We start from the raw sequence: 17,246 nt of genomic DNA on the forward strand, positions 1-17,246 counted from the left end.
TAGGTGGCCAATAATAGGCGAACCAGAGGCTAGCAGTTGATGACCGGCAGGCCCGAAATCGGCAAACGGCGTTGGAGACTCGCTTTCGATTCACTAAATGTATTTCACGAATTTTCAAAATCTCGATATTATTGTCCCAATGAAAAAAGAGCATCCATTTGTGGAAAACTATACTCACAGCAGGAGAATGTTCAATTCTAAGGCTTTAGATTTACTCGAGCAACATTTCTCACTTGGATGAGCTTGTCAACTTTGGCCCTCGACATTTGGGATGGCCAAGACACCCAAGTCCAAACCCGCTTTTGGCATGATAATCTAGGTATAGACTGAAGAGTCAAATCTTCGACTTAGCTAATCAATTTTTTGGCAACTTCACTAATCGACGAGTCAGTTCCTTATATGGTGAATAGAAAGAGTAATTTTTTTTTTAACAAATTCTTTTTCCTTAACATGATGACATTTTTCTCCATCTGTATTTGATTGAGGTTTTTTACGCATGGACATGTGGAGGATATCAATAATTCATAACCCACCAATTAGATACATGAAAGGAGGAGCACATAGTTCTTCCATAAAGGAAACTTAAGTACTTATGGAACAAAGATCGAAATTACCATATGAAAAGGTAAAAAATTTGAGAATCGTGTAATTTAATAAGGGCATGCTCGTTAATGCTTAAGTATGGGCGACAAGCCAATTTTTTTTTTTTTAAAACTCTCCCACCAAAGTTTAAGATATTATTCGAATTGTAAATAATTATGAGAAAAATTACATGTAAAGCCACATAAATCCTCAGTAAATGCAGACAAAGTCCATGGATGGATTTTTAAAAGCATACGAAACTAAAGCTCCGCGAAGGCAGAAACCTGGAAAGAGGCTTCTATTTTAATTTTGCTGCCTTGCTTTGCCCTGCCTTGCCTTGGGCAAAAGAGAAGATCCCAAGCTGAAGTGGAATGCAGATCTGATAAGAAAAAAAAAGATGGGGTGGGGATGGGCGATGTGGGAGGGGTTGGTGGCGGTGGGATCGTTGGTGCTGCTCGGCTGGGCGGGGCTCTGGTTCTTGAACCGGCGGCTGTACAAGGAGTACGAAGAGAAGAGGGTCCTCGTCCAGATCATCTTCAGCGTCGTCTTCGCCTTCTCTTGCAATCTCCTCCAGCTCGTCCTCTTCGAGATCATCCCTCTTCTCTCCCGAGAGTGAGTCCGTTTTGCTATTTCATTCCCGTTCCCATTCCCATTCGAATTTTTTTGAATTCAGAATCCTACGTCGCCTTTTTTCTCCCCCCTCTAGGGCTCGATGGCTCAACTGGAAGGTGGACTTGTTCTGTCTGATACTGCTCTTGGTCTTCTTGTTGCCTTACTACCACTGCTACCTCATGCTCTGCAACAGTGGTATCTCCTCATTCCGATCCCATCCCCCTCCTAGTTTGCTTGCTTCCATGACCATCCCACTCACCCCCCCAATTTCAATCAGGTGTAAGGAGAGAACGTGCTGCCACTGGAGCCATTCTGTTCTTGCTTGCATTTCTCTATGCCTTTTGGCGCATGGGTATCCACTTCCCCATGCCTTCCCCAGATAAAGGTCTGATTCTCGCTATTTGCCGCTATGCCCTTCTTCCCTCTTTTTCCTTAACTCCACTTTCCATCGTGCATCGCCAGGTGCCTTCACCGCACACACCCGATGTTGAATGTACATGTCAGGCTCTGCCTCATAGTTTTTGCTCGTATCTCGGACTCTGGATAGTCTCACTAGGGGTTAGTGCGTGGTTTCTCATCTTTGTTGTTGCCAGGTTTCTTTACCATTCCTCAGTTGGTCAGTAGAATTGGAGTCATTGGCGTGACTGTTATGGCTATCTTGTCTGGTTTTGGAGCTGTAAATTTGCCCTACAGTTATTTGTCTCTCTTCATCAGGTAATTTACATTACAGCGCCTTTCTCCACATGATAATAGTCTGTCTTCCTACTTCTGTCCTTGTAATGCGCAATCACTGGTCTCCACTGTGGACTGCTCAGTCATTCTGGTGCAACCAATCCTTTCCCAGCTTATTAAAAAAATAGTAGCAAAAACAAATGAAGCGAGTAATTCTGTCAGTTTTGGACATTAAAATTAACCGCCTCCCCTTCTATTCTCAGTTTGAGATTGAAAATTGAATTCGTAAACTATGAGCACTTATTTGATGCACTTCGCCCAACAGTTGATATGTCTGGGCTTATTTGGAATGAAAATATGGGCTTCCTTTCACTTATAACTGAGTTCTTCCAGAGTGATCTCTCTTTCTTGTGCTCTTTAATTGTCATAGAGAGATTGAGGAAGCAGAGATTAAAGCGTTAGAGAGACAACTGATGCAATCGATGGAGACTTGTATCCTCAAGAAAAAGAAAATTATTCTTTGCCAGATGGAAATGGCACGAATGCAAGGATCAGAAGAGGTTTCCTCTCTCTCTCCCCTCCACCCCATGGTTTCATACGCATACATCTTGTGCTTGGAATCTGTCTTTTGCTAAAAGAAGATCAAGATAGCAGTATTATTTATTAAATTTTATTAGATTAGAGCACTTGCTATTTATGGAACTTTTGTTTTGCGGTTTACGGTTTGTGTCTTTTGTGCATCTTTTCATTGTATCTCCCACCGCAAAGGCTAGTATAGATCATGTACTGTGGATATAGCTCAAGCTTACCCATTGAGGATATGCAAAACTTCCAAATTTAGCTGGAAACCATCTTTTCTATTGTACGAGTTAGTTCCAAGGGACTGAATGTTTGAACCATTTTTTAGTTAAAAACACTATGAAGTTTGCAGCACCTTCAATTGATTATAACACAAAGTACACAAGATATGTGGCTGTTCTGTTTTAAAATCTGTGTTAAAATATGAGGGCCTTAGTGAGTATCAACTTTTGAGTAAAGAAATTTTGAACCACAAAATTAGCGAAGATTTTGATGCAAGTTTAAATGAGCGGGGGGTTCTGTATTTTCCTTTTATCAATATCAAAAGAGCTGAAGCTTTTCCAGTGCCTTGTTGCAGCTTCTACTAAAGCTAATATCTTCTCTGATAAAGAAATTTTCATGTTGCAGAAGTTGAAGGCTAGATCTTTGTTCAAACGGATTGTTGGCACAATGGTAAGAACAGTGCAAGATGACCAAACAGAGCAAGGTCAGCATTGATCTGCTTTCAAACTTCTTTCTTTTCCTTTGAAGGGGGAGGAAATGCAAATTATGCAATTAAGAAAGTATGTAGTAAGCTTTCATTTTATGCTCAGAGATATGACTAAACATGTAGCCTATGAGATTGGTGCGGCTAAGATAAAACAAGAAGACCTATTGATTCTAATTACTGATTGTAGAGCCAGTGGTTTGAGTCCTCGCAACGCAAACAGTCGTTTATTTGAATGTCCCATCAGGCTTTGGTCGTGTTTCATTAGCATGGAATTTACCCATCTATTGTGGGCTTCTTATTAGAAAACAATCTGAACATCTCATCAGGCTTTGGTCATGTTTCACTAGCATGGAATTTACCCATCTATTGTGGGCTTCTTATTAGAAAGCAATCTGCATTGTGCACTCATATTCCTTGTTAGGTCTCCATGCTGGCATATTCTTTTATGCTCTGACATGTGACTGACCTAGTGTTTGTATTGTCATGCCATTACTGTTCCTCAAGAGATTCTCCTACCTTTACCCAGCCTAACCTTTATCCATCTGTAGAAATTTATTGCAATTTTCTGTTTGAAGTTAGTCGAAAATCTTTTTCATAACTTATATTGGCTGGACACTAGCTTTATGCTACTGTGTGGGTCTTTAGTGTTATATCTGTTTACCAATTTGCTGCAGAAAAATTTGCCTGGAAATGGAGTTCCAATTGGCACGGATGAAATATAAACCCCACTGATCCACAGATTAAATATGAATCGGTCACACATATGAAAATGTGAATGGGTAATAGAATTGAAAACATGAGTGCATGATGTAGTTGAAAATTAGATGCCCCGGTTTTGTCATGGTTTAAAGTGATAAATTGTCAGTTGCCAAATAAGCCAACTTAAGTCTTCACATTTCCCTTCAATTCTTTTCATTGTTGGAATTCCACTATTGATAAGCTTTTTGATATTCTTTGTACAACAGTCATTTTATACTGTGACAATATCTCATACTGCTTTTGCTTCTTGTTAAGATATTAAGAACATGGAAGCAGAGGTACAAGCTTTGGAAGAGCTCTCGAAGCAATTGTTTTTGGAAATTTATGAGCTTCGCCAGGCCAAGGTTTCTTTACTTGCATTTTTTGCTATAAATTTTCACAGTAGGATTTCTTCTGTTGTGAATCTCCTTATGGTGCTTACAGTGTTCTTCAATCTATTTTTCACATATATGTAGTATAGGCATATGTGAGGCTGCTTCCTGGCTACGCTGTATAGGAAGATTAGAACCTACTTCTCTCTTTTTCGGTCAATATCAGATGCATATTGAGACGCCTTTCAGTTTATACAGCTCCTACTTGGTTGAAATTTTTGGCATTGTGACCGTTATAATACTAAAATGGCTGGATGAAAACATATCTTAGACCCTAGGTGGCATATTGCAGCTTGCGACCATTTTTGGCCTTTTGAACATATATTGCCATAAGCATATGCTTTTCCACCTTAGTATTTGTCTTCATAGGTTCTACAATGGCCATTTCCTCTGATGCAGGAGGCAGCTGCTTATTCTCGAACATGGAGAGGTCATATGCAGAATCTACTTGGTTATGCTTGTTCAGTATACTGTGTATACAAAATGATTAAGGTATGGCTATACTTTGACAAAATACGCTGCAGTATGTGAAAGATCCATTATCGGAAGAGGACGCTAATAGGACTTAAAACAGAGAAAAATAAACTAAAAGTAGACACCGTTTCCACTACCATCCTCGAAAATTTTCTTCCTTGGTAACAGAGGCAATTCTTTTTCTTCCTCTTGCTTTCTAATTCTCTCCATCTATAAGGTCCCCGTAATGCAATGGTTGCGAACAATCATGACGGATTTAATATCTGCAGAAATGTTCAACCAATCTGTGTGATCTTTAGGAACTCTCATGTTAATGAAATTGACTATTGTAGTTGATAAAAAAATAATAATAATTCCCTTGTAGAATTTGGTAATCGAATGGCTATGACAGTTTGAGATACTTCGAATTCCTTAAGAATATGCTTTTCTCTAATGTTGCTGTTAGAATCGACTCCGTTCAGATGTTTCCAGTGTCGCGCTGTTGTTCCAAATGTATTCAGCAGTAAATTTTGATTAGAGGATGCTTTAAGTGATATAAAGAGTTATCTTTGACACAATCATCTTCCTTATGTTACATCACTTGTCTTCTGAGTTAATTCTTTTTAATCTTTTCCTGCCTGTAAGTGTTGCAAAAATTGCCACGTATTGCCAAAGCATTGCCATTTAATTTAGTCTGACGCTTAACCTTATCATTTTAGCTAACTGCTATTTCACAATTAATCATTGATTGAAAGGTCAGTATGCTTAAAGATTGCAAGATTCCTTGGAATGTTTAAGTAAGGTCCACGCCTACCTTGTGTGACTACTCATAGCATTCCTTTTGGGGGCTTGGCCCCGATCTCATTGCATTGGGTGTGGGCATAGTCCATCCATGAATCATACACCACTGGAGGGAGTCCTACTTTGATATCATGTGTGACATTCAAGCCTGATTCATGTGGGCCAAGCCCTCAATAGGAATACTCTGGAGTAATTTCACAAGGTGACGACCTCTTGGGTTGGATGCTTACTTATGAGTCGCTCAAGGGTTTTTCGCATCCGATGTGAGACTTGGGGTATCACAAGCGTATTTAAAGATATACTCCCTTTTAATTTTTTATGACTTGGTTAATAAACTTTTCCCACACCTTGAACTGCGTGAGAACTCTTCTGCCTACTTATTCACAAATACAGTGGCTTCAAAATGCTATAGCGGTGGCCTGAATGAAAACTAGTCTCAATTTCATATAGTTGTGAAACACATTTATCAAATGACACTGTGCACACCTCTCTCTCTCTCTCTCTTTCTCTCTCTCTCACACACACACACACACACTCTCTCTCTCTCTCACACACTTCGTCACTTTATGTACGTGCACAGACTCATTCATTCTACCTTGAAATTTTTGCGGACGTTTTTTTATTGCATTATTTTCCTTTTCTTTGGCAAGTGATCGTTCTTTTTGTTTTTTAAACTTTTGCTTTTTTATTGATCAGAAACATTTTAGCTTCTCAGCTTGTTTGTATGAAAGGGATTAAATTCAAGGATGTCTCTCATCCCACTAGCTAGAGTCAGCAGAAACATATATGTTTTCAATATATCAAACGCCTGTCCTTTGTGACAAAGATGCTGAATATTTGCTTAGATATCAGCCCTTCCGGCAATGAGTTGCCGACTCATTTGCATTCAGGGATCAATACAATTGATATCTGTACAATGCACAAGTTCCTGGGCAGTAAAAATATTCAAACTCACATAAGCAATTAAATTTTTCTCTGCAGTCTTTACAAAGCGTGGTGTTTAAGGAGGTATGTACTTCAATCTGACATTTCCTGTTGGTTTATCTGTTTACTTTACTGAATTCATGATTACCCATTTTTTTCTTTCGAGAATAGTTTAAATAGGGATTCTTCTTGTTTTTGAAGTATTAACCGATTTTGGCTTCCACAGGCTGGTTCAGTAGATCCTGTGACAAGGACAATCAGCATATTTTTGCGTTTATTTGATATTGGTATCAATGTCTCTTTGTTGTCTCAGGTTGGTTTTATAGCTTGGTTTCTGCGATATTTCTGCATTTGTTTGAACACATTTCTTCTAGTAATTTGGTTTGTTGTCATCACTCCTTTGTTTGCCCATGGTATAACAATGTTCATCCTGGCAATACCTTGATTTAGGTTAGAGGTTTATGTGAATATTCTGCTTATATAAGTTACCCTTGTGAGATTTTGCGTCGCTAAATAGGAAAACTCATCATTTTTGGATTGAGTAAGGTGGAGGACCATTAGCTTAGATATATTGATTAAAGAAGAAAGCAATACCATTGTTCGAAGAATCATTTTGTGGAGCAACATATGTCATTTTGCTCAATGAGGAAAGTTAGGAACATGAAGGTCAGATCTGGTGGCACCAGTGTCTTGATTTATTCAGTCATGTAAATGCTAGATATAGAAATTCAATGTCATAGCCCAGGACATCAAAATGGTAAGTTTTTGAGGTTGTCTCTCCATGTTTGGAATATGGAGGGATTTTTCCCACGACATATTAAAGGACCTGCTGTTGTGAAGGTTAAAGTGCTCATATACGAATGCATGTTTTTCCCCCGATCGCCTAATCATGATTATCCTGTCTCTTTGGAAGTCATAAAGATTGTTTACAGAGAGTAGTTGTGGAAATGAATCAGTGAATATAAATTCTACCAAGTAATTGAGCACTGATGATCTTAAACATCAACTGTGATCTCCTAATCTTACCATTATATTTACTGGTTAACTATTATCTGGAGGGCTTGTCTTGTGCGATTTGTTGTTCATAGGCTGTCAGATGCAAATGATTTATGGGTAGGGTCCATTTATGCAAAAGTGCTGGAAGTCAGTACCCTATCCGTGATCCCCTATTTGATTTTTAGATAGGGATGGTTCTGGGATTCATCTTCTATACAGATGTTTAGACAGCCATTTGACTAAATGATTACCTCATGCAAATAATGAGAACCCAACAGAGAGCACGCTTGATCATTATTGCATGGCAAAATCCTGAACATTGCTATTATCCCTCTCGCAATTTTTTGGCTTGGGACAGATTTGAGGGCTTCTGGGATTCTAGCTGCTAATTTTTTCTTGATGTGAAGGATTGATCGTTACAGCTTTTAGTATTTTTGGATTACTGAAAATTCACTTTTGACAGTTTACAATTTGTTGGAGTTAGTTGACTCTTTCTTTGTAAGCTTGGATGGGGTGGTAACCCCTTGGTACCTCTCCCATAAAAATTTTCTTATTTAGCTTTCAAAGAAAATTCTGAGTTCTGTTTAAACTTCATTATGTTAGATGAGGCTAATGTCTATTTTCTCTTTGTCAATTGTGCAGTACATTTCTTTGATGTTCATTGGAATGTTGATTGTTATATCAGTTCGTGGTTTCTTAACAAATTTAATGAAGGTAACTCCTTATTTTTGTGAAGTTGTACTCAATATAAGGTGGAATTTAGAGAGTTTTCTTTTATTGTCCATTTAGCACTTGGAAAAGTCAATTAGTATGTATTTTTTGCAAAGGGATGGAATTGTCTCAGAATTTACTGGTGGTTCCATATTTAGTAAACTTGAGCTTCAATTGATAATTTTGGTCTTCTATACAGTTCTTCTTTGCAGTTTCCAGAGTCGGAAGTGGGTCTTCTAGCAATGTTGTACTTTTTCTGTCTGAAATAATGGGGATGTATTTTGTGTCTTCTATTCTCCTGATACGAAAAAGTTTGGCCAATGATTACAAGTAAGTATCATTCTCCAATAGAAGTATAGTTTTTTTTTTTTTTTTTGTGGATGTGCCCTACATTTTAGTGTTCCTCAAGGTATCCTACGAAATGGCACATGACAGAATTGGGTTAAATTTGCATCAGTCCAAAATTGTGTATGAAGTTGCTTAGTGGACAGAAGAAACCATAAAAACCCTACAATTTTGTGAAGCCAACATAAAAGGCAGGATGTAACTGACACCTTGCCTGGAGCACTTTGCTGGCTATCTGCACGAGAGGTCTGATTGTCTCATAGGTGGAAGACGCTACCTTGAATTAGCTCTTTTCCTCGAAGATTAGCCTCGCATGAACTAGAGAACAAAGAACTATTGTGGTGAAGCGTGGTTTATAAGTGATTTTTATTTGAGCTACACAACGCACTTGTAAGGTAGCATACTTCTTGTTTTTGACAAGAAATTAGGTTTATTCATAGAGAAGCTTTTCTAGTACATTAGCAAAATGCAAGAATTGAGAGAAGGAAAGGACGAATTAAACCAAACATCAGTAATACTAACTTAGACTGGAGGATGCATCCCACAAAAGTTTAGAAATAGCAAAGATTGAAGAAGATGACGACTCTGCATATCTTGGTGGTCTTGCAAACTGTCAGATGCAAGTGAGATGATTAAATTGCAAATTGTCTGAGATGCAAGTTAGATGATTAAACAGACTTTATTTTGTTCTTCTGCATCGTTGTATGTTCTATGCCACTGTATTTGACTCTCGCGTGTTAGACACTAGCTTCTGAAAACTGATATATTGCTCAAACACATTAGGATTACTGTTTTGTTGTCAGACCAGGCGGTCACCATCCCATGGCGTGCAAAATTTGAATAGGCTTCCTAAAGAGCAGTCCTGTTTGTCTTGACAGGATGATCATTACTGATGTGTTAGGTGGAGATATCCAATTTGATTTCTACCACCGGTGGTTCGATGCGATTTTTGTAGCAAGTGCTTTCCTTTCTCTTCTTTTACTTTCTGCGCATTACACCTCACGCCAGGCCGACAAACACCCTATTGATTAATTTCTTATGTTGGTAAGTACTTTTAATTGTGTCAAGCACTTATTCTTGCTGGAACTTGAATAATCTAGTTTAATACCCTTTGTTATTGATGCTGCAAAGTGTTAGATGTTTCCCTTTGGGTAAGTCTTATTTTCGTCTGCTGATTGTGGTTTCTTGATTTTATTCTCCACTTTTTCTTAATGCAATCGATTACTTGTTTGATTTGTGTGATCAAGTCTTTTGATCGACTTTTACTATGCCAGCAATGCCGGGGTAACAATTTTGTGGGATAAGGATGGGTGAGACTCAAGCACTTGATTGCACAAATCAAGTGAGTTAGAAACTTCATTGTCCTTGTTGGCAGTCGAATTGGAAAAAAGAACACTACAAATTAGATACCAAAATTAGACTTTTGACTGTTTAATGGCACTAGCCTGTGCCATTGTTTGTAACCTCACATATTTTTATTGGCCAGACAAGTCATGCAAACTCTATGCATTGGTTTTTAAGTTGAGTTTATTTTCTGTTGATTGTCTGGAGGAAATCCTAGTTAAGATTTATGTCGTGAAACTGAATCAATGTCACCCGAAAGTTGCCAGGTAAACCAGCTGTTACTGTATACAAAGAGTTAAAAATTCAAATTTCCTTCACTTATAGTTATCATTGTTTGATAGATGGACTAGAGTGGTTATAGCTGTAGTCAGAAATTCCACTCATGCATCAACAAATTATGACGTTACATATTTTGTGGCTTAACTGGAGAGAGGCTTTCTTTTTTCCTTTTTTCTGTTTTGGCCGAAAAGAGAGACTTCCTTTTGCAATTGCTACCATTGTGGGGCCCGTTGCAGACTTTTGGAGTGGTTTAAAACTTTATACGGATCTTAATAACATGTATGGTCAGGAAACTTGCATTTGCTCTATAGCATTCCTTTTGAGGAAGAATTTTCCTCTTAAATTTTCTTAAATTGAAATTTATCGGTCATCCTCGGTCACTAGTAGTTGTCAAATTTGTAAAATGCGTGAGACAGATGGATGGTACTGATTTTCTTAGCACGGTCAAACCTTAAACAAGTGCAAGCTGTGGCGAAGTTTTCACGTGTATAATCTGTTGAAGTAGGTTACAAATGTTTCTTCAATGTTTCAGGCATTGCTAGGGATGAGTGGCATGGCTTGTTTGTATGAGTGGAAGTTGTACTACAGTCTTCACTCTTCTCCCATGAATGCAGGAGTACGAATTGCTGGCAGTCGTGAAGTTGGATAATGGTGGGAAACACGGTGTTTTGAAGCTTGCTCTCGTATGTCTGATGGGTCTCCGTTTCATCGGCTTGTAGATAGTGGAACCGGCAGGCAGAGGGAACTTTCTTTATGTCAAAGAAGCAAAGAAGACACGGGAACCTGTAAGCTGGGGTTGAATGATCACGCTCTCTTGTATATCAAAGTTAGGCCTTTGTATTTTGCGCCATCTGCATTTAGAACTTGACTACATTGGAACGGAATGTTAAAGTTCGTAACCAAGGGAAAAAATAAATATTTCGCCTTTTTCAAATTCATTAGAACCAAACTATTGAAAAGTTACTCTTCATGTCAGCAAGGATTTAAACATGTTTTGGCTCTGAACAAATACAGGATGCATACGGGTCCGGATAAACTGATAAAAGGAAGAGAGGGAGAGAGAGAGATTCGTGTGGATGCGGAAACCTGGCTCTTTACGTGTAGGAGATTCTTATGTAATTCGCATTATTCTTGATAATACGAGCATCTCACACTTTGTGCCCCGGTTTTTTTTATAATAAAAGATTGTTACAATACATATTGTAATGAAGTTATCGATCTGTCACAAATATGGGCTTGCATTAGATACAATAAACTCAGTTTACACTGAGCTTGCATTAGTTATAATAGATCTGTCAAATAGATGGTTCGAGTTGGGTTGAAAATGATCTAAACAAAATAGATCTATTTAATTCGTTTTGATCTATTTTCATGTAATGTAACTCATGTTCGACCCAATCAATATTTGACCTAATACATATTTCTAATACACTTTCATGTATAACTTAATTGGGAAAATTCATATCCAATCTAAGGTGAGAGCGTAGAGTGAGTGAACGCAAGGTCGAGTGAGGACGAGAAAGAAAAAAGAGAAAGTCATAGTGATGAGTTAGGTCTAAGTAAATTGTAAACTCATTTACGATTTATTTAACACATATATTATGTTTAATCCATTTATGATTGATTAATCATCATATATGGGATAAGAAATGAATTTATGACTTATTTTGATAGATTTAATTATAGTCATATAATTTTAACATATGTGCGATTGGATGATATTGTCTATAAGTAATCTTTAACCTAATTTATAATTATGATTTCGGATATTTTAATCATAATATTGGCTAGATTAATTTATTGAAGAATTTAAAGTTTCAAGGAGCACCTTGTGAGGGATAACTGTTAGGTCTTGTCGCCGTTTGGTACTGGAAAAGTAATCAGCGACAGAGAAATGCGGGGCGGACCGGCGGAGGAATAATGACTAATTGACTCCTATCAGAGGTGGAACATTGCATTCCACCGCCACTTTTCCGTGCCCCAAACATGCAATAAGAATTTAAAAGTTCCAACAGCATCCGGTGACTATTTACCATGGAAAGTCACAAATGTACGGTGCTTTTATCAATTCACTACTAAATTTTTTAATTTTATCAATCCAGTCTTAATCCTTTTCACGGTTTATCAATTGAATCCATCGATCGATTTTGGCCATAAATCACTAATGTGGACGCCGGCCGTCTTAAGTGGCATGATTGATACTAGCATGAATAATTTTTAATAATATTTTATTATTTTATTTAATATTTTTAAAATTTGTTCTTTTTTATTTATTTTTTATTTTTTAATTTTCTTTTTTTCTTTTCCCTCCATTGGCATTAAGTAGGAGTGAGCATGGGCTAGGTGGGTAAGTTCCGGATATAGAACCCGAAACTAACCCCGGTTTTCAAATTTTTGGAACGTGAAACTTACCATGTTTGTCTTAGAACCTGTTTTGGAACATATCTTATATTTTTTTGTCCGGTTCCAGGGTCTACCCGAGAACGTGCTTTTCTTTTCTTTTTTCTCTTTTTTTCTAACAAAATAATATGAGTAGCAATGAAACCATTCAAAGTAAAAGAAAAATAAAACTCACTATCCACCAAAAGCAATAATCTCCAATATGAGCAATAGAAATGATAATCCACCAAAAATAAAGAAGGTGAGGCAAGCGAGACTAGGGTTTTATTTTTTAATAGATGCTAAAAGTTGGTTCCAAAATTGGTTCCAAAATCAATTTGATCCCTATGTACTTGGAATTGAGAACCGTCTCGGTTCCAACCGGTTTCCAAAATTTAGGATCGATTCCTAGACCGGTTTGAATTGGAACCGATTCGCAAACCTATTTTTTGAGTGGTCCAATCCGAGTTCCGAGTAAATCCGGTCCTATTGCACACTACTAGTATTAGGTGAGGGCCGCCCTCACCCGCCTCGAGCGAGGGATGCCCTCGCCGGCCTAGAGTGAGGGACGCCTAGCCTTGGGCCGGGCGAGGGCGCCTTTGCCTGGGTGGGTATAACGCCCGAACCCAGTTAATCTTCCAATGAAGGCTCTGCATTGTGTACTTTGTATTAACAAAGCATATTACTCAGTTGTCTCCTCATTGAAGTTGGCTTAGACAATCAGAATTTCATTTTTTTTACCTCAGACAATCATATTTTCATAATTTCATAAAGAGACGCGCTTTTTCCGCACCTTATTTAGTTTAGACACTCCATATCATAATATTTTGACCGTATTATCCCTTATGCGGCCCACATTTAGTGTTATTCTCCTCTCTTTAGTCGGCCAAATGTATTGTTCCCTATTTATTTATTTATTATTTTCTTTTCTTTTGGGTCCCACTTTTCTTGTTCTTCTTATCTTTCCCTCACTATTTCCACATTTATCATCTGCTAGTTCCTATAAACAGAGAACTGAAGAAATGGCCGCTGCAGCAGCTCGCAAACACAAGTTTGAATGACCACGAGGGAGATCGAAGTCGCTAGACATCGATACACGTGTCCTCGAACAAGAAGACGTCTACAATTAAGTCACCGGTTGTGCCCTCATTGGATCTTGGCTCTATTACCCCTCCCTCGTCCTCTCTAAGTGGCTATCCATTGAAGCTCACTTTCACTCCTTCCCTCTCACCGGCGAGAACATCTCGGAAATCGGCGCCAGATCCGCTAGCCTCACGAGGCTTATGGCAGCTTGGTTCAGGGCCCTTCCTGTTGTCGTCGCGGACATCGTACCAATGTCCCGGGGCTAAGAAGAAGCGTGTAAGTGAACGGCACAGGGGAACGAGTGGAGGTGAGGGAGCTGGTATGGGGATCGGACGAGTTAGAGAGGAGAAGCAAGGAGGAGTTCCGACGCAATTTTGATGAGCATGTTTTCTTGGCATTGCATTTGAACGTTTTAAGAGAAGAAATGGGAGAAAACGAGATACCAAAGGCCTTGTCTGAAGCGAAAAATAGGGAAAAAGGGAATAGAGGGGGCACTATTGCTGGTAGGACTCTAACCGCGTGGAAAGATAAGAGGAGAAGAGAAGTGGGAACCGCGAGGAAAGCAAAGGAGAGAGAAAAAAAAGAGAGATATCTGATGGATTTGTGGACTCTAGTAGAAAAAAATAATAGTAGACGCAGAGTTTTTATATGACATAACCGCAAATATTAAGCGTAGAGCTTTTACATGGTATACTCGTAAATGTTAAGCACAAATTTTTTATATTACATATTTGTAATTTTCATCATAAATATGTATGCCTTAGACTCCTGCTCTATATTCGAGCAATATCCTTATATTTGTAATGCTGAAATTGATAGTGGGGAGATTGCCCAGTGCGACACAATAGTTTTTCCCCTTTTTGATTTGAAGAAGGTTTTTCCACGTAAAAATTTCGCTTGCCTTCTACTTTGTTTTTTCCTTTTCTTTAAAGATTTACGCTTCTAACAACTGGAACCAAAACCTCGTTTGGCGAAATAGTGGGAGCGACAAATATGGATGAAGGGAAGGTAAAGATTGATCGGACCGATGGCAAGGACTTTGATTTTTGAAAGATGCGGATCTAGGTCTGATGTATAAGAAGAACTTGCATCAGCCTCTATCGGGGAGAGATACCGGAATCGATGAAGCAAGAAAAGTGGGAATTGTTAGATAGACAAGCTTTAGGTGTGATTGGTTGTTGACACCTAACTTTTGACTAATCTTTTTAGTTATTTATTTTGCATAAAAAATTAGGAATAATTTTAGTTCTAGACAAAAACAATCAATTTTTCATTTTTATCATGCATGCATTGCATCAGCATTAATTTGAACCGACAACGAAATTGAGCTTAAATTTTCGGCCAGCAATAGGGAGCATTTGCGTTGTTCCTCATTTTATTGGAACGACGGCGAGTGAATTCGATTATATCTTTTGAATTTAATTAAGTGGATGTAGCCCGCACAGATTTGGAAATGTGGTCTAACCCATTGCTTTTCTCTCGTGGTCGAAGGCTATATTGCATGATTTATCAAGTCTTCATCGAATCGTGTGCAAAGAACATATATTCGGCCAAGAAAAGGTAAGATGAGACAAATATATTTTTGGACAAGACAAACAAGAAACATGGCATGAAGAAATTCAGATCATGTGGGTGAATAGAAGAGGAAATCGGCGCAATATTGAGCCAATAATTATACGTGCAGCTGACGAAGGAAAAGGGGTTTAAAAAAAGGAAAAAAAGAAGAAGAAGATATCATATTCTCTAAAAGAAAAATTAAAATCTTGGGAATTCAGCCACTAAAAGGAAAGTGGAGATCGGCCATCGTCAGCAAAAGGGAAAGGATGTCACATGAGATATAATGTTGCATGCGGAAGAGGCCTGCTTCTAAATGAATTATAGAAAAAGAGAGGAAAGATGAATCCACGAAGAAGAAAATTTGATTCAAATATTCTGTAGGAAATAAAAAATTTTGATTTCCTTTCCTTATTACCTCAGACCCTCACGCCTATAAAAGATCGTTCACAGTGCTTCAAGGAGGGAGGAACTAAATACACGTGAGAACAAAAAGTGAAAGAGGGAGTGAGTTTTTTAGGCTTGGTGGTGCAGCTCTCTCGAATTTTTCACGTCCGACGCTGCTAGTGGTCTTTTCCCAATGATCTCGAAGGCTGCAGGTCCTACACTAGCTCTTCAAACGGCGCTACTAAATCAAGATCGGCCGCTTTGTGCCGTCGTCGTCCCTGTTCAGCACCCGGCGATCCCAACGGCTCTCTGTTCGCCATTGTTTTCAAGTGCCTCTCCTGCTGTGCTATCCCTTGCTGTTCGGTACTGGAATCACTGTTATTCAGGGACGTTATTCACTGCTTTTCAGTCCGGATTCTAGCTACTGTTCAGGACCTTTTTGCCGCAAGAACAGTGTCCAAATTAGCCACTGTTCGATCCGTATTCGCTGCTGTTCGGGGTTATTTTGCTGCTGTTCGAGGACTCATTTTACTCTTCTTTCGCGCTCAAAACAGCACTGTTCTCTCGGCTTTTCTCATTTTTCGGGTGCAAAGCTTCGATACAAGTTTAGGATCGAATACTTGTTGCTCGAGGCTCATTATTATTGCGGTTCGGAATCCGATGTAGCACCGTTTTGGGCGAGTATTGTTTCTTTTTCCGGAGCAAAGATCTCCTGGGCTTTCATAGGTAAAATTCCGTACCTTTTTCCACGTAATTCTTTTGTCTATTTGTGCGCACCTTGATTGATCACATCTTGCTTAAAAATGTGTTGTCTTGCACATGTATTTGCGGAATCTAATTGGATAGGCACATGTTTTTCTGAAAAGATGTAAAATTTTGGCAGATAAGGTAAGGTGGGCTCTAAATTTTCGGCATTATCTCCTCTTGATTCCCGAAAATTAATTGCTTTATTTTCCTTGTGGATGATCTCATCGTGATTTGTTGCATATTATGTTTATGTTTATGTTTGCACTTTATTGCTATGTTACATATCACGCTCTGTATTTTAGCTTAATAGTGTGATTGTTTAACTTGTGTTAAAATTTGCACTTAAATAAACAATCATCCCCATAATTCATGCTCTCTTGTGCCTTGTCCCATCGGAATATGTATATCAATGCACGCAATTTGACTTATATTTTGAAGTATAATCGTGCTCGAATATACATGAGAATTATACATCAAACCCTCTATTTTGAGGGGCGGATTGATAACTCCAAAGAATTTTAAGGTTTGCTCCATATAGAGGTGACGGTAATTCTATGTTTAATCTGTTTTTCGGGCCCTAATGCAAGGGCACGTTACTAATAAAATCAAAATTTTTGGAATTTAAGGTGTATTATGGGCAAAATTGTTTATTTTTGTTCAAATTTTTTGTGTTTTTCCTTTATAATTAAATTCCTAAAAAATTAACAAAAATATCATGTGTAGCATATAGTCTAGAATCATACTTGCCATGTCATGCACATCATTTATGCATATCTTTGCCATGTCAGAAGAGAAATCCCATAAATCATCAAATCAAGAATTTTTTTTCATGAAAATTGATACCGAAAGGGCATTAATTGAAAAATTAATGTATCCAAATTCCCGAACACTTAATATCTGGTTCAAAGGAATGAAATAGATCTCCCATTATTTTATTTAGGTTTCTAATCGACCTATCA

General features: G+C 38.2%; 1 protein-coding gene across 3 annotated transcripts; it reads left to right on the forward strand.

The window, feature by feature from the left end:
* The first annotated feature begins 922 nt into the window (after nt 1–922).
* Nucleotides 923–11,021, forward strand: LOC115728392 (GPCR-type G protein 1). 3 transcript variants are annotated; one of them, XM_048281760.1, is made up of 14 exons: nt 923–1,194; nt 1,388–1,389; nt 1,472–1,579; nt 1,788–1,908; nt 2,297–2,426; nt 3,073–3,151; nt 4,169–4,257; nt 4,684–4,776; nt 6,520–6,546; nt 6,689–6,775; nt 8,101–8,172; nt 8,369–8,499; nt 9,393–9,558; nt 10,752–11,021. In XM_048281760.1, the coding sequence occupies exons 1-13, from the start codon at nt 980–982 to the stop codon at nt 9,544–9,546; spliced, it is 1,308 nt and encodes a 435-aa protein (XP_048137717.1). In that variant the 5' UTR covers nt 923–979; the 3' UTR covers nt 9,547–9,558; nt 10,752–11,021. The 3 variants fall into 3 exon arrangements, with proteins under 3 accessions (XP_048137717.1, XP_030514585.1, XP_048137716.1); XM_030658725.2 differs by having other exon boundaries at nt 925–1,194; nt 1,289–1,389; nt 10,670–11,021; XM_048281759.1 differs by having other exon boundaries at nt 925–1,194; nt 1,289–1,389.
* Nucleotides 11,022–17,246: the final 6,225 nt, after the last annotated feature.

The sequence above is a fragment of the Rhodamnia argentea genome, chromosome 7 (assembly GCF_020921035.1).
Source record: "Rhodamnia argentea isolate NSW1041297 chromosome 7, ASM2092103v1, whole genome shotgun sequence".
NCBI lineage: Eukaryota > Viridiplantae > Streptophyta > Magnoliopsida > Myrtales > Myrtaceae > Rhodamnia > Rhodamnia argentea.